The following is an 18,089-nucleotide window of genomic DNA, read 5'->3' as shown; positions in this document are numbered from 1 at the left end:
TCTGATTAATAATATTCCTTATTTTGCACTCGGAAATTTTAAACATATCGCTCAATCCACGATATGTAGATCATGTCAATGTATATGTGACATTTTTAAAAAAGAATTAATTTAAAATTCAATGTATATGTGACATTTTAAAAAAAGAATTAATTTAAAAAGTAGCTAGTGACATTTTTCATTTCAAATAATAAGCTGTTGCCAGCAGTTTTTGTTCCAAAGCATTTTCTTCTTTTTAATTCTTTATCGAAATAGTTTTAAAATTTTTAAACACCCTTTGTATTTTCTCATATTTTTTAATTAATATTTCATTTATTTGTAAGGTGGTTGCTTTTAAATTCTACTGACCCAACTGGGGAACTTGAATGGCTTGTAACTGAATTACAAATGGCTGAAAATAAAGGAGAAAAGGTAAGAAAATTATTCAGTACAAAAAGATTCTCTTTTACGCTGATATTATGTATATTTTTATATTATGCTAATAATAACAAAATCATAATTAATAATAAATATCAACTACAATAAAATCTCGAGTATCTGTAAAGCTTGAGAAATACCAGATATGTCAAAATTCTGTACAGTTGAGTGTATAAAAAATAGAAATAATGTTTGAAAAGCCATATGAATGGAAGAAGTTTCTGGTCTAAAATTACAAAAAGTCATCTTATTTGTTATGAACTTGAATATTAAAAGCCTATATTTAAAATATAATATATATATATATATTTTTTAGACATAAAAGCCGATGTATTTCATAGGCATAATATACAAGCAACTGAATTGCCATTGCCCTGAGGGGTTTTGAAATTAAAGGTTCTACACAACATAGGAAGAACTGTACCCCAAATACTTCCACATCATCTCGCACAAGCATGATGAAGATTCGTTTATAAAAGCGATGCTTATTTTTTGGCCACGTTGTGATACATTCATAACTTATGTCGCCAAACTATTCATAAAAATGGCCCTTTAAAGAGCCAGTTGAGTTGGTAGCAACTGGTTTGAAAAGCAGTTGCTAGCAGTTGTTTTGAAAAGTTGGTAGCAATTTAAATTTAATAGAAATAAAAGTTTAATAGGTTTTAATTAATTAATGGAATCATTTTCATGTATGTATTCTTAATTATTTGTACTTATTTTCATATTTCACAATAGCATTTTAGTGGCACCATCAAATAAATAAATAAAAGCAGCAAACTGCATGCTACATCATTACCAGAACATATTACAAATAAAATTATTTTAACTTTAGGGAAAAGTTCACATTGGAATTGTACTTACATAAAATATTATTATTTTAGCTGAGTTTTTTATTGTTCTTGTAGGCACAGATGTTGTATGCTCTAAATTTGTTTGTAGCTTCATTAAATGCACAAAAGTAAAACAACATTTGCCACAATTGTGCATTCAAAAATAGTAGCATATATTTTTGCATTTGTTTTCTATCCTAAATGTGCTATCTTACTATTTTAGAAAACATTTCTTCCTTTAATTTATGATTTTTATGTTAAAAGGTGCATATCATTGGTCATATTCCTCCTGGGGAACCAGATTGTTTAGGAGTATGGAGTAGAAATTACTATGAGATTATTAACAGGTGAGCATTTAGATTTGTAATTGGTTAGAAATTCTGCTCATGGAAAAGTTATCATTGATTTTTGACATTTTAGCAACTTCATTACAAATTGGCCGAAAAAGCAAGCTTAGATTAGCTTAGATTTTGACTAAACTACCAAATTTGATGGTGATCAAAATAACTATATTTATTTGGTTGATCATTTGTCGAAGAAAACAGTGATGAAACATGAAAAGCTAAGATATTAGAACTTTGAAAGCTCTGGAAAGACTTGGACTGGAATTAATTTTATTAAATAAAGAAAGTAAAATTTTGTGCCTAAAAATTTTCAAGAAAACCTAATTTACCAAATGAAGAAGCTTTTTAGATAATGTTTGCAATCATAATCGAATCATAATTGATTTCTTAACCACAATTTTGACTTCTGTTCTATGAAAATTATCCAGAAACTTTTTTCAGTTGAGCTAGACTTTTTTTGAAGCCCTTTCACATTTTCAAAACTACTTCTATAGCCTTTCACTTCTATAGTTAATGACATTAATTAGTGTCCATTTTCTCCATCACTTTTGCTTTTTTTTTTTTTTTTTTAAAGTTTCACTGCTATTTTCCTTGACAGATGATACTTTATTTGTTTTAGCTCTGATCTACTCATCATTTGCATATAAGTACACTCAGAAAAAGAGGTACTTATGTCTGATTACCTTAAAATCAATGTAAGGTTACCCTTTTGACTGATTCTAAAATTTATATTGGTGAGTTCTGTTCCAGTTAAATATATTTTTCTTGGAAAAAGTTTCCTGTATCATAAATACTTTTGAAAATTTGTGTTGGTAAAATGGGCCAGAAAGTAATAATTTTTTTAATATGTTCATTAGGGCCATCCCAGATAAAATTCTTGCTGTAAAATTAAATTATAGTGATAAAAAAGCCAGAAAACTTTTTAAAAATTGTTCATGCTATCATCATGCTGTTATCATTACAGATCTATTTTATCATTGTCTTTAACATGTATTATCACTTCACTTGACTTATGTTATCAGTAACCTTGATTAATCCTGCTGGAGTCAAATCTGCAAGATAAATTTTAAGAGATATGTCTTTTGCGTTCCAGTTTCTGAAAATGTAATGACATCTTTGAAACTGGGATTAGTGGTTCTACCTAGATTGTTCCTGTATCATCAAGAAGATTCAGGTGGATTTTGCATCTTGCTTTTGTTTTAACTAAGAATATCAAAGCGAATATCTTCTCTACTCTGACCTTGCTAATTGTTTATTGAGAGTTTTAGCAAACTCGGTTTAAGTACCATATAATCAATTTGTGTGATTATGAATTGTGCAGATATTTTGAATATTAGACCTAATCACATTAAAAAAATATTTGCAGCAAATCTGAAAAAAGAACTGATGTAAAATTAGAATTTGAAGAACTGATTCTATGTAGCACACCTTTTATATGAAGATCCAAAATGCTGCTTATGGCATTGAATTTTCTTAGTTCAACCATTCAAAATGATATCATTGATAGCCAAAACTGTTTTTATTTTTGTATGTGAACAACAATGAATTGCTAGTGAAGTCCAAGTCAGGCTATTAGTTGTAGAAAGTAACCTACAGTGAAACCTCACTTCACAAATTTAATTAATTTCTGTAGGCTATTTATCAACTGAAATGTTTGTAAATTGAAACCATTTTCCCCATAGGAATTGATCTAAAAGGCTTTAATTTATCCCTGGATCAAATTATTTAAACTTTATAGCTGTAATTTGGGCACAAGTTTATAACCCCAAATCATAACCAAATATAAAAGGACATAAGCAGATGTGGAAATCGTTGAATATAATATAATATTTCCATATCACTGAAAAGGAACTTTATGAAAAGCAAGAACAAATCAGAAAGAGCAAAGCAATACCAATAAACTGATAGTGTTAAGCGGGCAATTTTTAATTTTTGTAAACATAATAATCATTGCTTACTCAGCAATGGCTTCATGGATCAACAATTAGACAAAACAAAACCGGAAACTTCCAGTGATGCAATTATAAACAAGAATGCAGATGGTTCTCAAAAATCCATCAAGTTGCCTTTTGACATGGAGAAAAACTGTGTTATTAACGACTACAGTAGCATATGTTTGTAATTCAAAAGGAAAGAGAATTCCACTTCGTGCTAATATTGATAGCAGCAGCATATCCATGAATGCCAACTCTTACTTTCAAACATCGCTAGATACACCTGCAAAAGTAGCTAAAAAGTCACTAAATTTAGACGCAATTTCGCTAAAAGTAGTAGCTAAAATTTTTAAAAAGTACAATCCATATCCCATAATAGGTTTTGTTACTCATCATTTTTTAAACTGAATCTTCATAAAAATATAAATAATATCCCAATTTTTCTGTAGACCAGCAAAAAGTTCTTACCCATGGTTGTACCTAAAGATACAATATCATAGATAACAAAAAAGTCCCAAGTATCATAATGCTCAACAATACTGCCTGGAACCCATTCCGGTCATAATTTCTTCCAGGTAGAATCTGCAGTCCTGTAAGTTACTTGCTGCCAGGATTTGTTAATGAGAGTTAAGCAATAGAAAAGTCCCTATACTAAGTGTTAATAATAGGGTACAGTTTACTCAAAATGCCTTTGAAAGTCGTGTTGCCAACTTGAGTGTTCATAACTTGAGAGACCATTCATCATCTGAGGAATTATTTAAGATAGTTTGTTTGGGAAGTGATACACCTTTGTGATCTGAGGTTCCACTATATGTAGCTAAGGAAAATTTTCAAGAAAGGAGTAGATACCTTTCTGTTATCCCCACAATGTAATTGCCAAATACAGAGAGTCGATTCTGAATACTGATTTAGTAACTATTTTTGCTACATAGGTAAAAACATTTTTTCTCAATGAGGTGGCAAGGTTTTGTATGTGCCATTTTAGATGTTAAAAAAAAATGTTTTTTTATGTAATTCATCAAAAATTTATTTTAGGAATCAAAATATTAAAATTTTTATGCAATTTTTGATTAATAATTGTAATAAAATATAAGACAAAGAACAAGATGGAATTATTCTTTGATGCCAATTAAACTGAAAAGGCAAACTGAAAAAGATTTCTTGAATTTGCTTAAAAGTAGCCAAACCACTCTGATGTGAAATAAAGCATCGACTAATTTAGTTTAACTTTTTTACATTTTGAGTAATTAATAAAAAGATAAATAATAAACTCAATAAATTCTCTTTTACTTAAAACTCCTGATGATTGAACATACAGTGATGCATTAGTGTGGTCTGTCTTTTTTTACTTGTATGAAGTAAAGGAAGTATTGTAATCGCAATCGCTGTTTTATATGAAATATGTGGCAAAGGTTTCTGCAGCCATGTTAATTTCTGGTGGTGAATAAAGTCATCTAAAAATAAATCTTCAAAAAAATGAGCATACGAAATAATTGCATTTAGGGATATGTAGTAAAAAAAAAAAAAAAAAAAAAAGACATGTTTATTAATGAAGAAATATGTGTTCTTATGTAGTTTTTTACCCCAATATTTATTATTTATAACATTTCATGCTATCGGATATTTATTTATATTTCTGTTCAATATAAAATGCAAGAAAAAATTACAGTTTCTGACATATTCCTTTCCATAAGGCATTAGCCCATAATATTTTTTGCTCTTCATTTATGTTGTTGTATTGGGTAAAATGCTGATACATGATTTCTGTATATATGTTGTAACAGTTTCTAAATTAAATCATGTTATGTGTATTTTAAGGTATGAAAGTACAGTTATGGCTCAGTTTTTTGGTCATACCCATAAAGATGAATTTGAAATATTCTATGACAAATCTGGTCCAAAACCAAGACCAACAAACATTATTTATATTGGGCCTAGTGTGACAACATATGATGGAGTTAATCCTGGTTATAGAATTTATACTGTGGATGGAAATTATCCTGGAAGTTCTAGAGTATGATCTTCTTTCATTCTTCTTCTTCTTCTTCTTCTTTTTTTTTTTTTTCTATCGATATGTGTGTATTCAGATTTTCTTTCTAAAAATGTTAAATTGAACTTGTTTTTTGATAATTGTTAATGCTTAAAACAAGGAAAAAACTTTTGTGTAAAAAGTTTTTAATACTCATCAACCTTGTGACATTTTTTAACTGAAAATCACAGAATAAAACTTCATTAAAGTATTTCTATCATCTTGATTCAAAATGATATTGAGCTTTTGGGGTCTTGAGACATTCAAAAATACAAATTATGAAGCATGTCAATGATAAGTTATTGTCACTGAGCCATGCCGTTATGATGCAAGTAAGTAATGAGTTATAGTTATTATTATTATTCGATAAATTATCTTATCAAAGTGCAGTAGAAATCCAATAATGTATGAGTGCCTGTGATCCATGCTCATTTCTGGATATAAATAAAAAAATTCATCATGCAAATTTGCAAATTTACTTTATAATTGTGATAGAAGATACATAGATATAGAAAAAAAAGAACAGTAATATGATATAAAAAACAAGAATAAATCAGGTGTTGTGCACAGACATAACGTTTCCAAAATGTTATTTTTATTTATGAGTTCAAAACTGCAGTAAAACGGACACTTGACCATGAACAAGAAGGGCAGCCAAGTAAACGTAACATCAGTTTGTCCTTCCTGTAACATTATTCTTCGTGAGCTGTCTGAAAATGTTCACCATTTAATGCAAAGCATTTTTCTACTCCAGAATTATTCTTGTTGGAGTGTGACTAAATACAGTTCCCCTTCTTAGAGTATCCCATACATGCTCATGAGATAGATACTTTTCATTCTAACAAACTATTTCTGAACAGACACATTTCCATAATATTAAAGAAATGGCAACTTGGTCTCTGCCCTCTCCACATATTGCTGTGATGAGAATTGATTTTAAATTGAATTTTAAGTGAACACTTTATGTCATTCAGAATTTAGTTCTGTTTCCAACTCTAATGTAAAACATGCATATTTGTGTACAAAAGACAAAATTACTAGATGTACAAACTAGAATTACTAGATGTACTATATACAATCTATACTGCTTGTCATTTAAAACTCCAAAACTTCAGAATTGTAGCAATGACCAAATTCTTAATTTCTAAAATTAAAAGTACCAGAGCTCTAAGGAAGACCATCAGAAAAAGGGAAAAGATTAATAAGTAAAATAATAAAAATAATCAAATTGAAATTGAATGAAATGTAAAGAGAAAAATGAATATTTAATAAATTATTAAATTAGTGACAAATAGTTAATAATAGAACAAACCAAATTAAACTATTATTCATTATTATATACAAACAGAATTTTTTCACAATTGAAAATTAGGGAAACATCACAATTGACTAATGAGCTTCTGCAATCTGTGATGAAGATAATGTCTGGTAATTTCTCTCCAGTTCTTTTATCAGAATCGAAATGCATTGAAATCAATTTTTATCAGAATTGAAATGCCATAAAGTGTCAAGCTGTAGTAAAAGACGAAGAAGTTAATAATTATTTAGATATAAACATATGTGGTTTTATTCATTCATCGAAGAAAATTTTAATGAGAGGAATAGACTAAATTATCATTATTTATTCTCAAGTTTTGTCTCACTAGCTAAATTTTCTCTGAAAACTTGGAAAATTTTCATTAGTTTATTTTTAGTTTAAACTAAGTTATTTAATGATTAATTGTGCATGTTAGAATTATTTAAAAGAAATGTCAATCATAAGAATTAATATTTAGCTGTCAGCTTATTTGAATTGCAAATTGTAGCCAGCAAAAATGTCTCAATGTTTCACAGGTACGAAACGTTCAGATAGAAAATAACTATAAATATGAATTGTTTCCTCTGCAATATTATTATTTTTGTACATGTTTTGATAAATCTTTAATATGCAAAATTTTAAATTGATTGTAAAAAAATATACATAAATAAAAATTGAAAAATTTTATCAATGGAATTAAGATTTTATATTCTGCCCAAATGGGTGTTTTCGCATTTGCAGACACATACATGTTTCAAGAGCATTTGGGCTAAAATTATTTAAAAACGGCATTTCTTTTCAATTTCGAATAGACAGCCTCACACACTGGATATAAAAATGTTTTATTCCCTACAGTGTTGCCACTGCTCACTTTGAAATTTTTTAATCGAAAATTCATTAAAGTTTCACAAAATATGAAATAGACAATAAAGCAAATTCAAAATTCAGTCTTCCAGGTGTCCATGCTCAGGTGGAGCACTATGTTATTTAAAATTAGATGACTCTATACTGCAGATCAACCTAACTTGAGAACACTGGATATAGTAGAGGGTGTATGCATCCGCCGTAGGATATAGTTCTACCATTTCGAGAAGTAATATTTTAAAAAATACGCTGTGGAATATGAATACTGTTGAATGAAGAGAACAGAAGGGAAAAAAATGTGTGAAAAAGTTGCATCCAGCATTTTGTTTAAAAATTTGCTAAATCATGTCAATCATTCAATGACCAGCAGGAAGACATCCCCCTTTTTTTGGCATTATTGGCGAAACTCCAAATTCCAGCAACCCCAACCACACTCTTCTCTTGATGAGAAAAGGAATTAAAGCATTCATTCACTGACCAGGAGGAGAAGAAAGCAATTGTTATGGTATCTGTTTCATCTTCAACATATGTGTATAATTTTCAACCTCATAAGCTGAAAAACCATTGTACAGTTCGGCTAAGATTATTGTAATGAATAGTTTTTGTCAAATTACAGAAGCATTTTTCTAATAATTCCAATAATGATAATGTTACTTGTTATAATAATCTTAGTGGGATTGAATACCTCAGTTAAAAAAAGGCCCTTTTAAGAGCCACAAATTAAAAATACTAAGGCCATTTTCAAGGACAAAAATTTAAAAAAAAAAAAAAAAAAAAAGGTAAAACTATAAACAGTTATAAAAAGCATTATAAATACAAGCTAACAACCCTTAGAAAATATAATATGAAAGTGGCCCTCCAGTAGCCGAGTGCTTAAATCGCTGAATACTGATAGTTTGAGATTGTTTGAATCCAAGCAAACAAGTTGTATTCATGGCCAGTTTTCATTGTTTTGCCATGTGTAACATGAATATGATCTTATTTCTTTTAGAAAATCCCACACAAATGCATCTCACCCCTCAGTCAGATAGTTCTTCTGTGCTTTGCTTTATTCAAATCACCTAACCAATACGGAAGTACTGATCAATTAAGTTAATTATGGTAGAAGGAACAAGGGTTTCTGTCTAATGGAAGAGATGGCTTCATGGGGACTTTATAAGAGTAAAGGATTTCTTTTGTATAATACACTGAGGGACTCCCATGCAGTTCAGAGTTTACAGTTATTACAAACGAACTCGCTGCATACTACCAGTGTTTCGTGGCTTAAGCGACTCTCATTAATATGCTTGATTTGCTGATGATTCCGTCTAAGAAAGAAATAGCTAGAACTTTCCATATGATTTGCTTGTTATTTTTATATCTCGAAGGAAGTGTATGGTTTTTACATAACTTATACAGTCTTAAACAACAAAATATAATTCACGGATTCTCAGAGAGCTGAATCAACCAGCTTTTTATAAATTGAGAGATGTAAAAGCAATGTATTCCCCTGCTGCAAAGAAAAAGACTCACCTTTCATTCTCCGTCGCGCATAGACGTTTTATTCGTCAGAGCATAAAAACCTTAATTTATCTTTTCAATACAAATAAACAATTGTTAATTAATATGGTAAATGTCTTAAAAGCAATAAATGCATTTCTTAAGAATTAAATTGTTTTATACTTTTTTAGTTCTTATGACATTTGCGCTTTGTTGTAACTAATATAAGACATTTCTAATGTTATAAATATTTTAATTGATTGGTATAAACCTGGTATAAGATCATTTGTTTCTTAACTTTTATGTTTGTTTCACAATTTTAAAGTTTTAATATTTTTCTATTGCCTTGAAATTTTTAATGATAAACTCTTTAGTTGTTACACTGCAATCTGAAGATCTCAGTTTCCAGTCTTTTTATTTATTTTATTTTTTATTTTAAACAATAATCAGAAAGATAGGATAAAACTTATTGTAGGAAGATGATTATCTGGGCCTGACTGAAAGTACGAGGGCTATCCAGAAAGTAGATTACGTTTTGGAATAAAAAAATAAACAAAGTATAAGAAACAAATTTTATTATATACAGATGAAAGCCACACTCAAATACTACTTTTCTACATAGTCACCATACAAATTAAGGCATTTATCGTAGCGATGTACGAGCTTGGAAATTCCTTCGTCGAAAAATTCGGCCGCCTGTGCCTTCAACCACTTCGTTACCTCTTCTTGCAGCTGTGCGTCGTCATCAAAACGCTGCATAGCCAGCCACTTCTTCATTGCTGGGAATAGGTGGAAGTCGCTCGGTGCCAGGTCGGGACTGTATGGCGGATGAGGAAACAACTCCCACTTAAAAGATTCAAGAACTTTACGAGTGACATTTGCCGTGTGGGGCCGGGCGTTGTCGTGAATCAACAAGATCTTAGAGCTCAACATTCCTCTGCGCTTGTTTTGAATTGCTCTTCTGAGTTTTTGGAGAGTTTGGCAATACCTTTGAGAGTTTATTGTAGTGCCTCTTTCCAGGAAGTCCACCAAAATTACACCTTTTCTGTCCCAAAAAACAGTCGCCATCATCTTCCTTGCCGACATTGTTTGCATGCATTTCTTGGGTTTTTGGGGAGAACTTGTGTGCCCCCACTGCATTGATTGCAATTTCGTTTCACAGTTCACATGTTTCACCCATGTTTCGTCACCAGTAACGATGCGATCGAGTAAAGAGTCACCATCCTTATGGTAAGCGTCCAAAAAGTTCAACGCTGCAGCCATTCGCTGATTTTTGTGGTCCTCTGTCAAGATTTTTGGAATCCATCTTGCACAAAACTTGTGGTAACCAAGCTTTTCGCTGATGACTTCGTGCAACAAACTTCGCGAAATTTGTGGAAAACTCAAAGAAAGTTCCGTTATTGTGAAATTTCGATTTTCACGGACTTTAGCATCGACTTTTTCGAGAAGTTCGGCGGTCACTATGCTGGGTCTCCCACTTCGATCTTCGTCGTGAACATTGGTTCGGCCATTTTGAAATCTTATGACCCACTGACGCACTCCACCTTCAGTGATAATGTTGTCCCCATACACTTCACGAAGCTGCCGATAGATTTCTATCGGTTTACAGTTTTTTGCAGTCAGAAACCTTATTACTGAGCGCACCTCGCAGCTCGCGGGATTTTCAATTAACGCAGACATTTCAAACCGTCACAGTATCTGAACAGAGCACAGCACGAACCTCTCACTAGCACGGCTAGATGCAGACTGAGCTGCGCAACGCTCTGACCCCAAGATGGCCGCGCTAGCCCCGCCCCTAGCGGACACAGACGGAAACGTAATCTACTTCCTGGATGGCCCTCGTATATGCGTCTTAGGGGACAATTAATAATACAGGATACAATTTTTATAATGTCTGATATATAATATAAAACCCGTTAAAACCTGAGTTTTTTAAACAATCGGCAAATTAAAATCAAATTAACGTCTTTAAAAAATTTTAATCGTAAATTTTTCCCTCGTTCACTGTTTTGGAAGCAACAAGCTGCATAAATTCTTAAAAATTAATAGAAAATTAACTTACTACCAGATTTTCAAAATTTATACACTGCTAGCCACCCAAATTCCAACACCAAGAAAGACGAGATATCACAACGAAATTTATTTAGTAGATAACATGTTGACCAAGCATCAAATGATTAAATTTATAGACTTCTGTGAAGTGTGATTCCTTCCAGAATCAGTAGCCAGAGTAGCCGCCATTGTTGGAAATCACGGCTGCCACACACCTCAGCATTGATTCAAAGAGACTTTGGATGCATTCTTGGGGTACAGCATACCAAGCAGCTTCCACACGTTGCCAAAGTTGATCTGGTGTGGCAGCTTGGGATGTAATCTGGGTCAATTGTTCAGCAATCATGGACCACATGTTTTCTATCGGCGAAAGATCCGGAGAGCGAGCCGGCCAGTGAAGCAATTCAATCTGGTGATTGATGAAGAACCCTTGGACGATGCGTGCCACGTGTAGTCATGCATTATCCTGTTGAAATATGGCTGTGGGCAAGCCCTGAAGGCAAGGAAGGACAACTGGCTCCAACACCTCGGAGATGTAGCGCTAGCTGCATCTGGTACCAGGAATGCATACTAGAGGAGTGCAAGAGTGATATCCAATACCGCCCCGTACCATAATAGCCAGCGTAGGACCAGTGTGGCAGTGCATAACGCAGCTGTTCAGCATCCTCTCTCCATGGTGTCTCCAGACTTGAATCTGACCATCGTGGTGTTGCAGACAGATGCGTGACTCGTCAGTAAAGACAGTTTCATTCCATTCTGCCGTCCACATCCTTCTTTCATCGCACCATTCGTGGCGGAGACGTCTGTGGTTCTGTGTCGAAGGTTGACGAAGCAATAGACGTCTTGTGGACAGACTACTGTCTTGTGGACAGACTACTGTGTTGTAAACGGCATCAAATAGTACGCACAGACACTGGATGATGCATTACAGACGGAATGTGCTGTGCTATGGTTCGTGATGTGACTGAGCAATCCGTCACTGCCATGTGTGTAATCTTCTTGTCATCACATGAAGTGGTGCACTGAGGTGGATGCGATCGAACATGTCGGTCCGTTGTACCCTCCTGCATCCAATGGTCACATATCCACATTACAGTTGTTTGGTTTCATACAACACAACTACCGATTTTCCTCAAACACTCTCGGTAGGCCATTATCCTACCTCTGTCGAACTCAGATACTTGATCAAACGATCATCGCTGTTTAGTACAAGGCATAATTGATCTTTTTTTTTTTTTTTTTTTTTTAAAAACCACAAGAAAAACACAATTGTCGAACTTGAAATCGTCGATAACTCCAAGCCTTAAATAGTGCTTTGAAGTGGTGCCACAGGCGCACGTGATGTGCATCTGCGCTGAAATTCTAATCATTTGCATATCTCACCTCCGCTAATTCATGTTGTAAATTTCATGTTATTTTTCATGCTTCCTTCAGGATGTTGCATTTACGGTGGCCAGCAGTGTATATTTTACTTCTAACTAAACGAACAGTCTTGGGAAAAACATTTGACCCTAACTACAAGGAATACATTGTTAGCTTTTCCATTTCAAGTTTTAAGTAACAATTTGGGTTTTAAATGTCATCAAATTTGTATACGTTACATTTAGATAATAGTGAAGAATTTCATATAAAGTCGCCAAATGTGCAGCGCATTGGAGGAAATGAATCTCCAGGCAGTTTGCTGTGTATGGATAACTTGAAGAACAGGGTGAAAAGATCATTCTAGCATTGTATATATTCTCAGGTTAGCTTGTTGTCAAGTATAAGTACCGTTGTTTTTTTACAATGCGAGAAATATACATACATTGATGCTGATTCTTCATTATTTAATTTCTTTAAATATAATACAGGGCAATAACATTTGGTGGCAACAATTTGAAAAGTGATATATTGCATTTACGTGATTCAATGCAAAATCTGTTTTGAGGCTATTAGCTCTTCTGGGCTAACCGCCTTTGGGCTAAAAATTCTGGCCCATCAACTATTTTCAGATCATAATTTGGTCCACATGCAGTTTGAGTTTGAGACCACTGTTCTGGACAATATCTGAAATCTCTAAATTTTGCATTTACAATTAAATTAGGGGGGGTTATTTAAAGCATAGTGATTATACACAAAATATATAGGTACTTAACAGCAATAGAGTTTACAACTGGATGTGTAATAGATATTAGGATGTGTCCTTGAACCAGTTGTGTTCATGGTAAACTGTACCTAAATATAGTACAAAGTCCGTAATCTGGATTTGTCAGGACTTCAGCGATTCCGGATTAGGGGTTTTTCCAGATTATAGATCATCAATTTAAATCTGGTAAGATGGCGTGCAGAAATTATACAGTTAAAAGTATGAAACCGTAAATTATGAAATAAAGAGCAATTATGATCTAAAGGGTATCAAAATTTAGAAAAAAAAAAAAACTTAATATTTATTTATTTATTTTATTAAACATTTCTTTCAATTTAAGTTGCTTCATTTTATGTGCTAATACTTTCTCTTAAATTCTATAAACAGACATAATTTCTTGTTCAGTTACAAAGTTCCACTGTTCAAGTCCTGTAATTGCTGTGTCGAGAATACCAATTAAGTTGTCAATAGAATTTTTTTCATTTTCAATAACCTCTCTGTCACTTTCTTCACTATTGGAAGCGGTATTTTCTGGATCTAGAACCATACTACAGATTTCGCCGTCCGTTAATTGATTCATGATTGGGGCATTGTCATTGCAATGAAAAACTTCTGTTGTATCATCTTCATTTATTACTGCTTCTCCACATTTCTTTACAAAAGCCAATAACTGGAAGATTTAACCTTTAGTTTGCGATGTCCAAAACCTTCAAATTCGCAGCTATGATCTTCATCGTCCTCACCATGAAATATGGTAGCTGGCCATAAATTATGCCAAGCATTTTTTAACGTATCTGGAGACACATCCTCCCACGATCTTGTGATGCTCCACACAGCAGATTTTATGCTAAAAAATTTCAAAAAGTCTTGAAAAGTCTTGCCATTGTTCAGGAAACTTAACATAGATTTTAAAAATGCTACTTTATATTTTCATTTCAGTGCATCCACTATTCCCATATCCATTGGCTGAATGATAGACGTACAATTTGGAGGGAAGAATAATACGGATACGTTATCTTTCACTAAAACTTTAAATGAAGTATGCGCTGAACAGTTGTCAACAATCAGGACTATTTTTGAGTCGTCAGGTAAACAAACTAACCGAATTCAAATGCCTCCGAGCCTTGGGTATAAAATTAGTTTCAAACCTTTCATTCATCAATGCTTGTGTCATCCATGCTCTTTTATTTGTGCGGTATATAATGGGGAAAATCGTTACTCCTGTAAATTCTCGAGGTCGTGCATGTTTTCCGATTACAAAAAGTGTGCACTTGTTCGTTTCTGCAGCACATGTGCATGCTAAAATTGTTAATCTCGCTTTGGAATCTTTGACACCAGTTGGAGTTTTTTCTGTAGAGGTTGCCAAGGTATTTCGCGGTACATTTTGCCAGAAAAAACCAGTTTCATCAAGGTTGTAAATTTGTTCTGGAGGTAATTTTTCACTAGTAATGAGTTCAATGAATTCATCTGCAAATTGTTCAGCAGCTTCAGTATCAGCTGAAGCTTTTTCACCTGAAATTTTTAATTGTCTTATACCATGGCGATTTTTAAATTTAGTTAACTAACCTGTCGAATATGTGCACTCAGTGTTTAAGTTCATTTCTTCATGAAATATTTTGGCTTGAACCGTCATTAGCATTGGATCCGTCAATGGCACGCCCTTGCTGCGACGCTGTCTGACCCATTCAATCATCACTTTGTCACGATCGTCACTTTTAGCATAATAAAACCCTTTTTCTGTTGTTATTCATTGCGAGTGGGGTGTCAGAATCTTCAAAATGTTCCTTTTTCTTTTTGCTCATGTCATATACAGTTGACTTTTCAATGTCATACTCCTCACATAATTTTGAGATGGATGCCTTTATCCATTTTTTGAAGCAATTCCACTTTTTGTTTGATGGACATCGAAACATGCTTTTGCTTTGTAGATCCTTTGGCAGCTCCAGAATTGGAAACTCTTTTTGACGTAATCGAAAGTTCAGGCTTAATTTTTATAAAATTGCTCTAACAGTCTGCAAAAAATAATAAGACAGATCCAATTAGAAGATTAAGGAACAGCACAATCTGCAACATTAATTGAAATGCACCGTCCGTTATATGTTAAAGGCTCGTGCGTAAACACATTATGCGCATGTTTAAAGCATACAAAAGAAAAGTTTGTGGCTTTGAGGTCCGGATTATAAATTATTCCGGAAAATGGACATCCAGATTACGGACTTTGTACTGTAGTTATATTAAACAGAATTCCTTTCTTGGCAGCAAAAAGTTTAAAAATTGAGCACCAGTCTCGGGTGGAAGCATGACTTGATATTGGTAAAAGCAAGTTCAGTGTTCAAAATATGGATTTAAAAGTTCTTTTGCTGCATAATTATACTTTCATTTTATTAGCCCAAAGAGACAGTAGCCCAGAAGTGCTATTAGTCTCAAAATGGCACTTTTGCATTGAATCATTATAAATGTGTGTATGAATTTTTAAATTGTTGCCACTAAATATTATCGCCCTGTGTTATATTTAAAGAAATTAGATAATGAAGAATCTGTGTGAATGTATGTATATTTCTCACACTGTGAAAAAAAACGATACCTACAGCTGTCAAATTTTGAATAACATAGTCCTCCACCCGAATATGGCCACCTTAGAAACCTAAATTTTGAATTTGTTTTATTATCTATTTCATATTTTTTAAACTTTAATGAAGTTTTGAGTAAGAAACTCAACGATTCTGAAGCAAGCAGTGGCAACACATTGTACGGAATAAAGTATTTTTATATCCATTGTGCCAGACTGTCTATTGAAAATTCTAAAGGTATGCTGTTTTTAAATATTTTTAGCCAAAATGCTCTCGAAATGTGTATGTCTGTGTAAATGGGGGGAAAAAAAAAAAAAAAAAAAGAGATGCCTCTTTGGGCCTAATATAAAATCTGAAAGCTTTCAGATTTTTTTTTCTTTCATTTTATTGTTCAGTGTATCTCAAAATTACGCATTCAATTATCTTTTGAGAAATAATTTTATTCCACGTATAGCATTAATATTTTCAGAAGTTATTTTACTTTTTACGACGTTCTCAGAAATGCTTTCGTGTCGTAAATTAATTCAAATATTAATTCCTTACTTATCTTTTGTATTAGGTTGTTCTAGATCATGAAACATATTACCTGAATTTAACTGAAGCAAATTCTCGCATGAAACCGGTGTGGAGGTTCGAATATTCTGCAAAAGATGCCTTTAATATGACTTCCTTATTACCTTCTGACTGGGATCTTCTGATTCATCATTTTGAGGAGGATGATAAACTGTTTAAAAAATTTTACAGGTTTGTTATATACTATAACACTATTAAATCATTTCTGTAAGTGCAAGTTTATTACTATGAAACCTCATATAATGAGACTTAATTAATCTTTTCGTAACCAAAATGCTGAAAGAAAGAACATTGGAGGGAAGACAGTCGCTTCCAGTTTTTAATCAGCTTCTTTTTTTTTTTTTTTCCATACTTTCTTTTTTAACAGGTTACTGCATATTGTGTATTACTGTGAAATTTCTGATTACAAGATAGTTTTCTTTACAGCTTTCGCATACCAGGTTATGATGAGGCATGTCTCGTAAACAAATATCAGAACTATCACATTATTTTAAGTAATAGAGAAGTATATATATAAATATGTAATAAAACTGTGTTATTATTGTGATAAGACTGCACTATTATTGAAATAAGATGACTTGGTAGAAGTAAGTTGCAGCAGATTGGCAGTGTTTTCTATTCATCATAACTTGAAGACAACTTGATTGCGTAGTTAGAACGATGGATGCATAAACCAAAAAAAACTTGCAGACATGGCCGAAATTCTAGAAATAATTTCACTTCTGGATAATGTGCATTATCACTGTGGTTGTGATATGCACCCTAATTTTCTATGGCTTACATAAGTATGGACAAAATTTAGAAAAGTAAACTCTGCATGGATAGCAGCAAGGCGACACAAGCGCCTGGAAGCAGATGGCAGAGCCATAGCTAGAACTTCCAGCACCCGAGGACAACTGCAAATTTCAACCCCCCTTCCTATTTGCCAAGAATGGAAAACATTTCTTTCTAAAATTTCTTTATATCAATTTGGCGCCCCCTGGATGCTGTGCCCGGGGACAGATGTTCCCCATTCCTCCCTCCTAGTTATGCCCCTGGCAGAAGGGAAGACAGAAAAGATGACACTGACACAAAAATCAATTAGACAAATTCCCAATCTTTATTTCCACGCATATAAAATTATCTCGGTAGATATTTATCCAATCATAATGAAATCCGATACATTTCTATGATTCAGTCATAATGAAATATGATAACTTTCTATGTACAATGTGCAAAAAAAATTGGAACAGGAATTGGAAAAAAATTGGATATCTCCCATTCTAGTGGACCAATTCACAAAATTCAAATTGTGTTTTTCATGTCTCAAAAGTGCGACTTAGGATATATATTAGATTTATATGTAGCATTGTTTTAATATAGGTATTTTGACACAAAAGCGGACTTTTTCTGAAATAACATACCAATTTTTTTCCATATTTCGATTCTACGACTCAAATTATGCCTAAATATTACATTTTGTAAAATTTGGTGTGAAAATTACGGAAAAATTCAACAGTTTATCTTGGCGTGTTTTTTCTTCAGTTGTGCCAAGAATAGTATACTTGCCGATCTTCTTAATATATGGCAAGCTAT

At 32.8% G+C, this 18,089-nt stretch overlaps 1 protein-coding gene across 3 annotated transcripts in view; it reads left to right on the top strand.

Annotated features, from left to right (window-relative positions):
- LOC118195959 (sphingomyelin phosphodiesterase-like) overlaps positions 1-18,089 on the top strand; it is a 203,475-nt gene that overhangs the window by 179,001 nt on the left and 6,385 nt on the right. For all 3 annotated transcript variants that reach the window (XM_085819714.1, XM_035367306.2, XM_035367307.2), the window contains exons 9-12: positions 324-411; positions 1,512-1,594; positions 5,344-5,539; positions 16,501-16,685. In XM_085819714.1, the coding sequence (XP_085675840.1) occupies positions 324-411; positions 1,512-1,594; positions 5,344-5,539; positions 16,501-16,685 (552 nt within the window). The remainder of the gene's footprint in view (positions 1-323; positions 412-1,511; positions 1,595-5,343; positions 5,540-16,500; positions 16,686-18,089) is intronic.

The sequence above is a fragment of the Stegodyphus dumicola genome, chromosome 1 (genome assembly GCF_044657685.1).
Source record: "Stegodyphus dumicola isolate Sdum_Otavi_A_Nest chromosome 1, ASM4465768v1".
Lineage (NCBI taxonomy): Eukaryota > Metazoa > Arthropoda > Arachnida > Araneae > Eresidae > Stegodyphus > Stegodyphus dumicola.
Note: the sequence above shows the minus strand (reverse complement) of the source record. Positions and strands in the feature narration are given on the sequence as shown.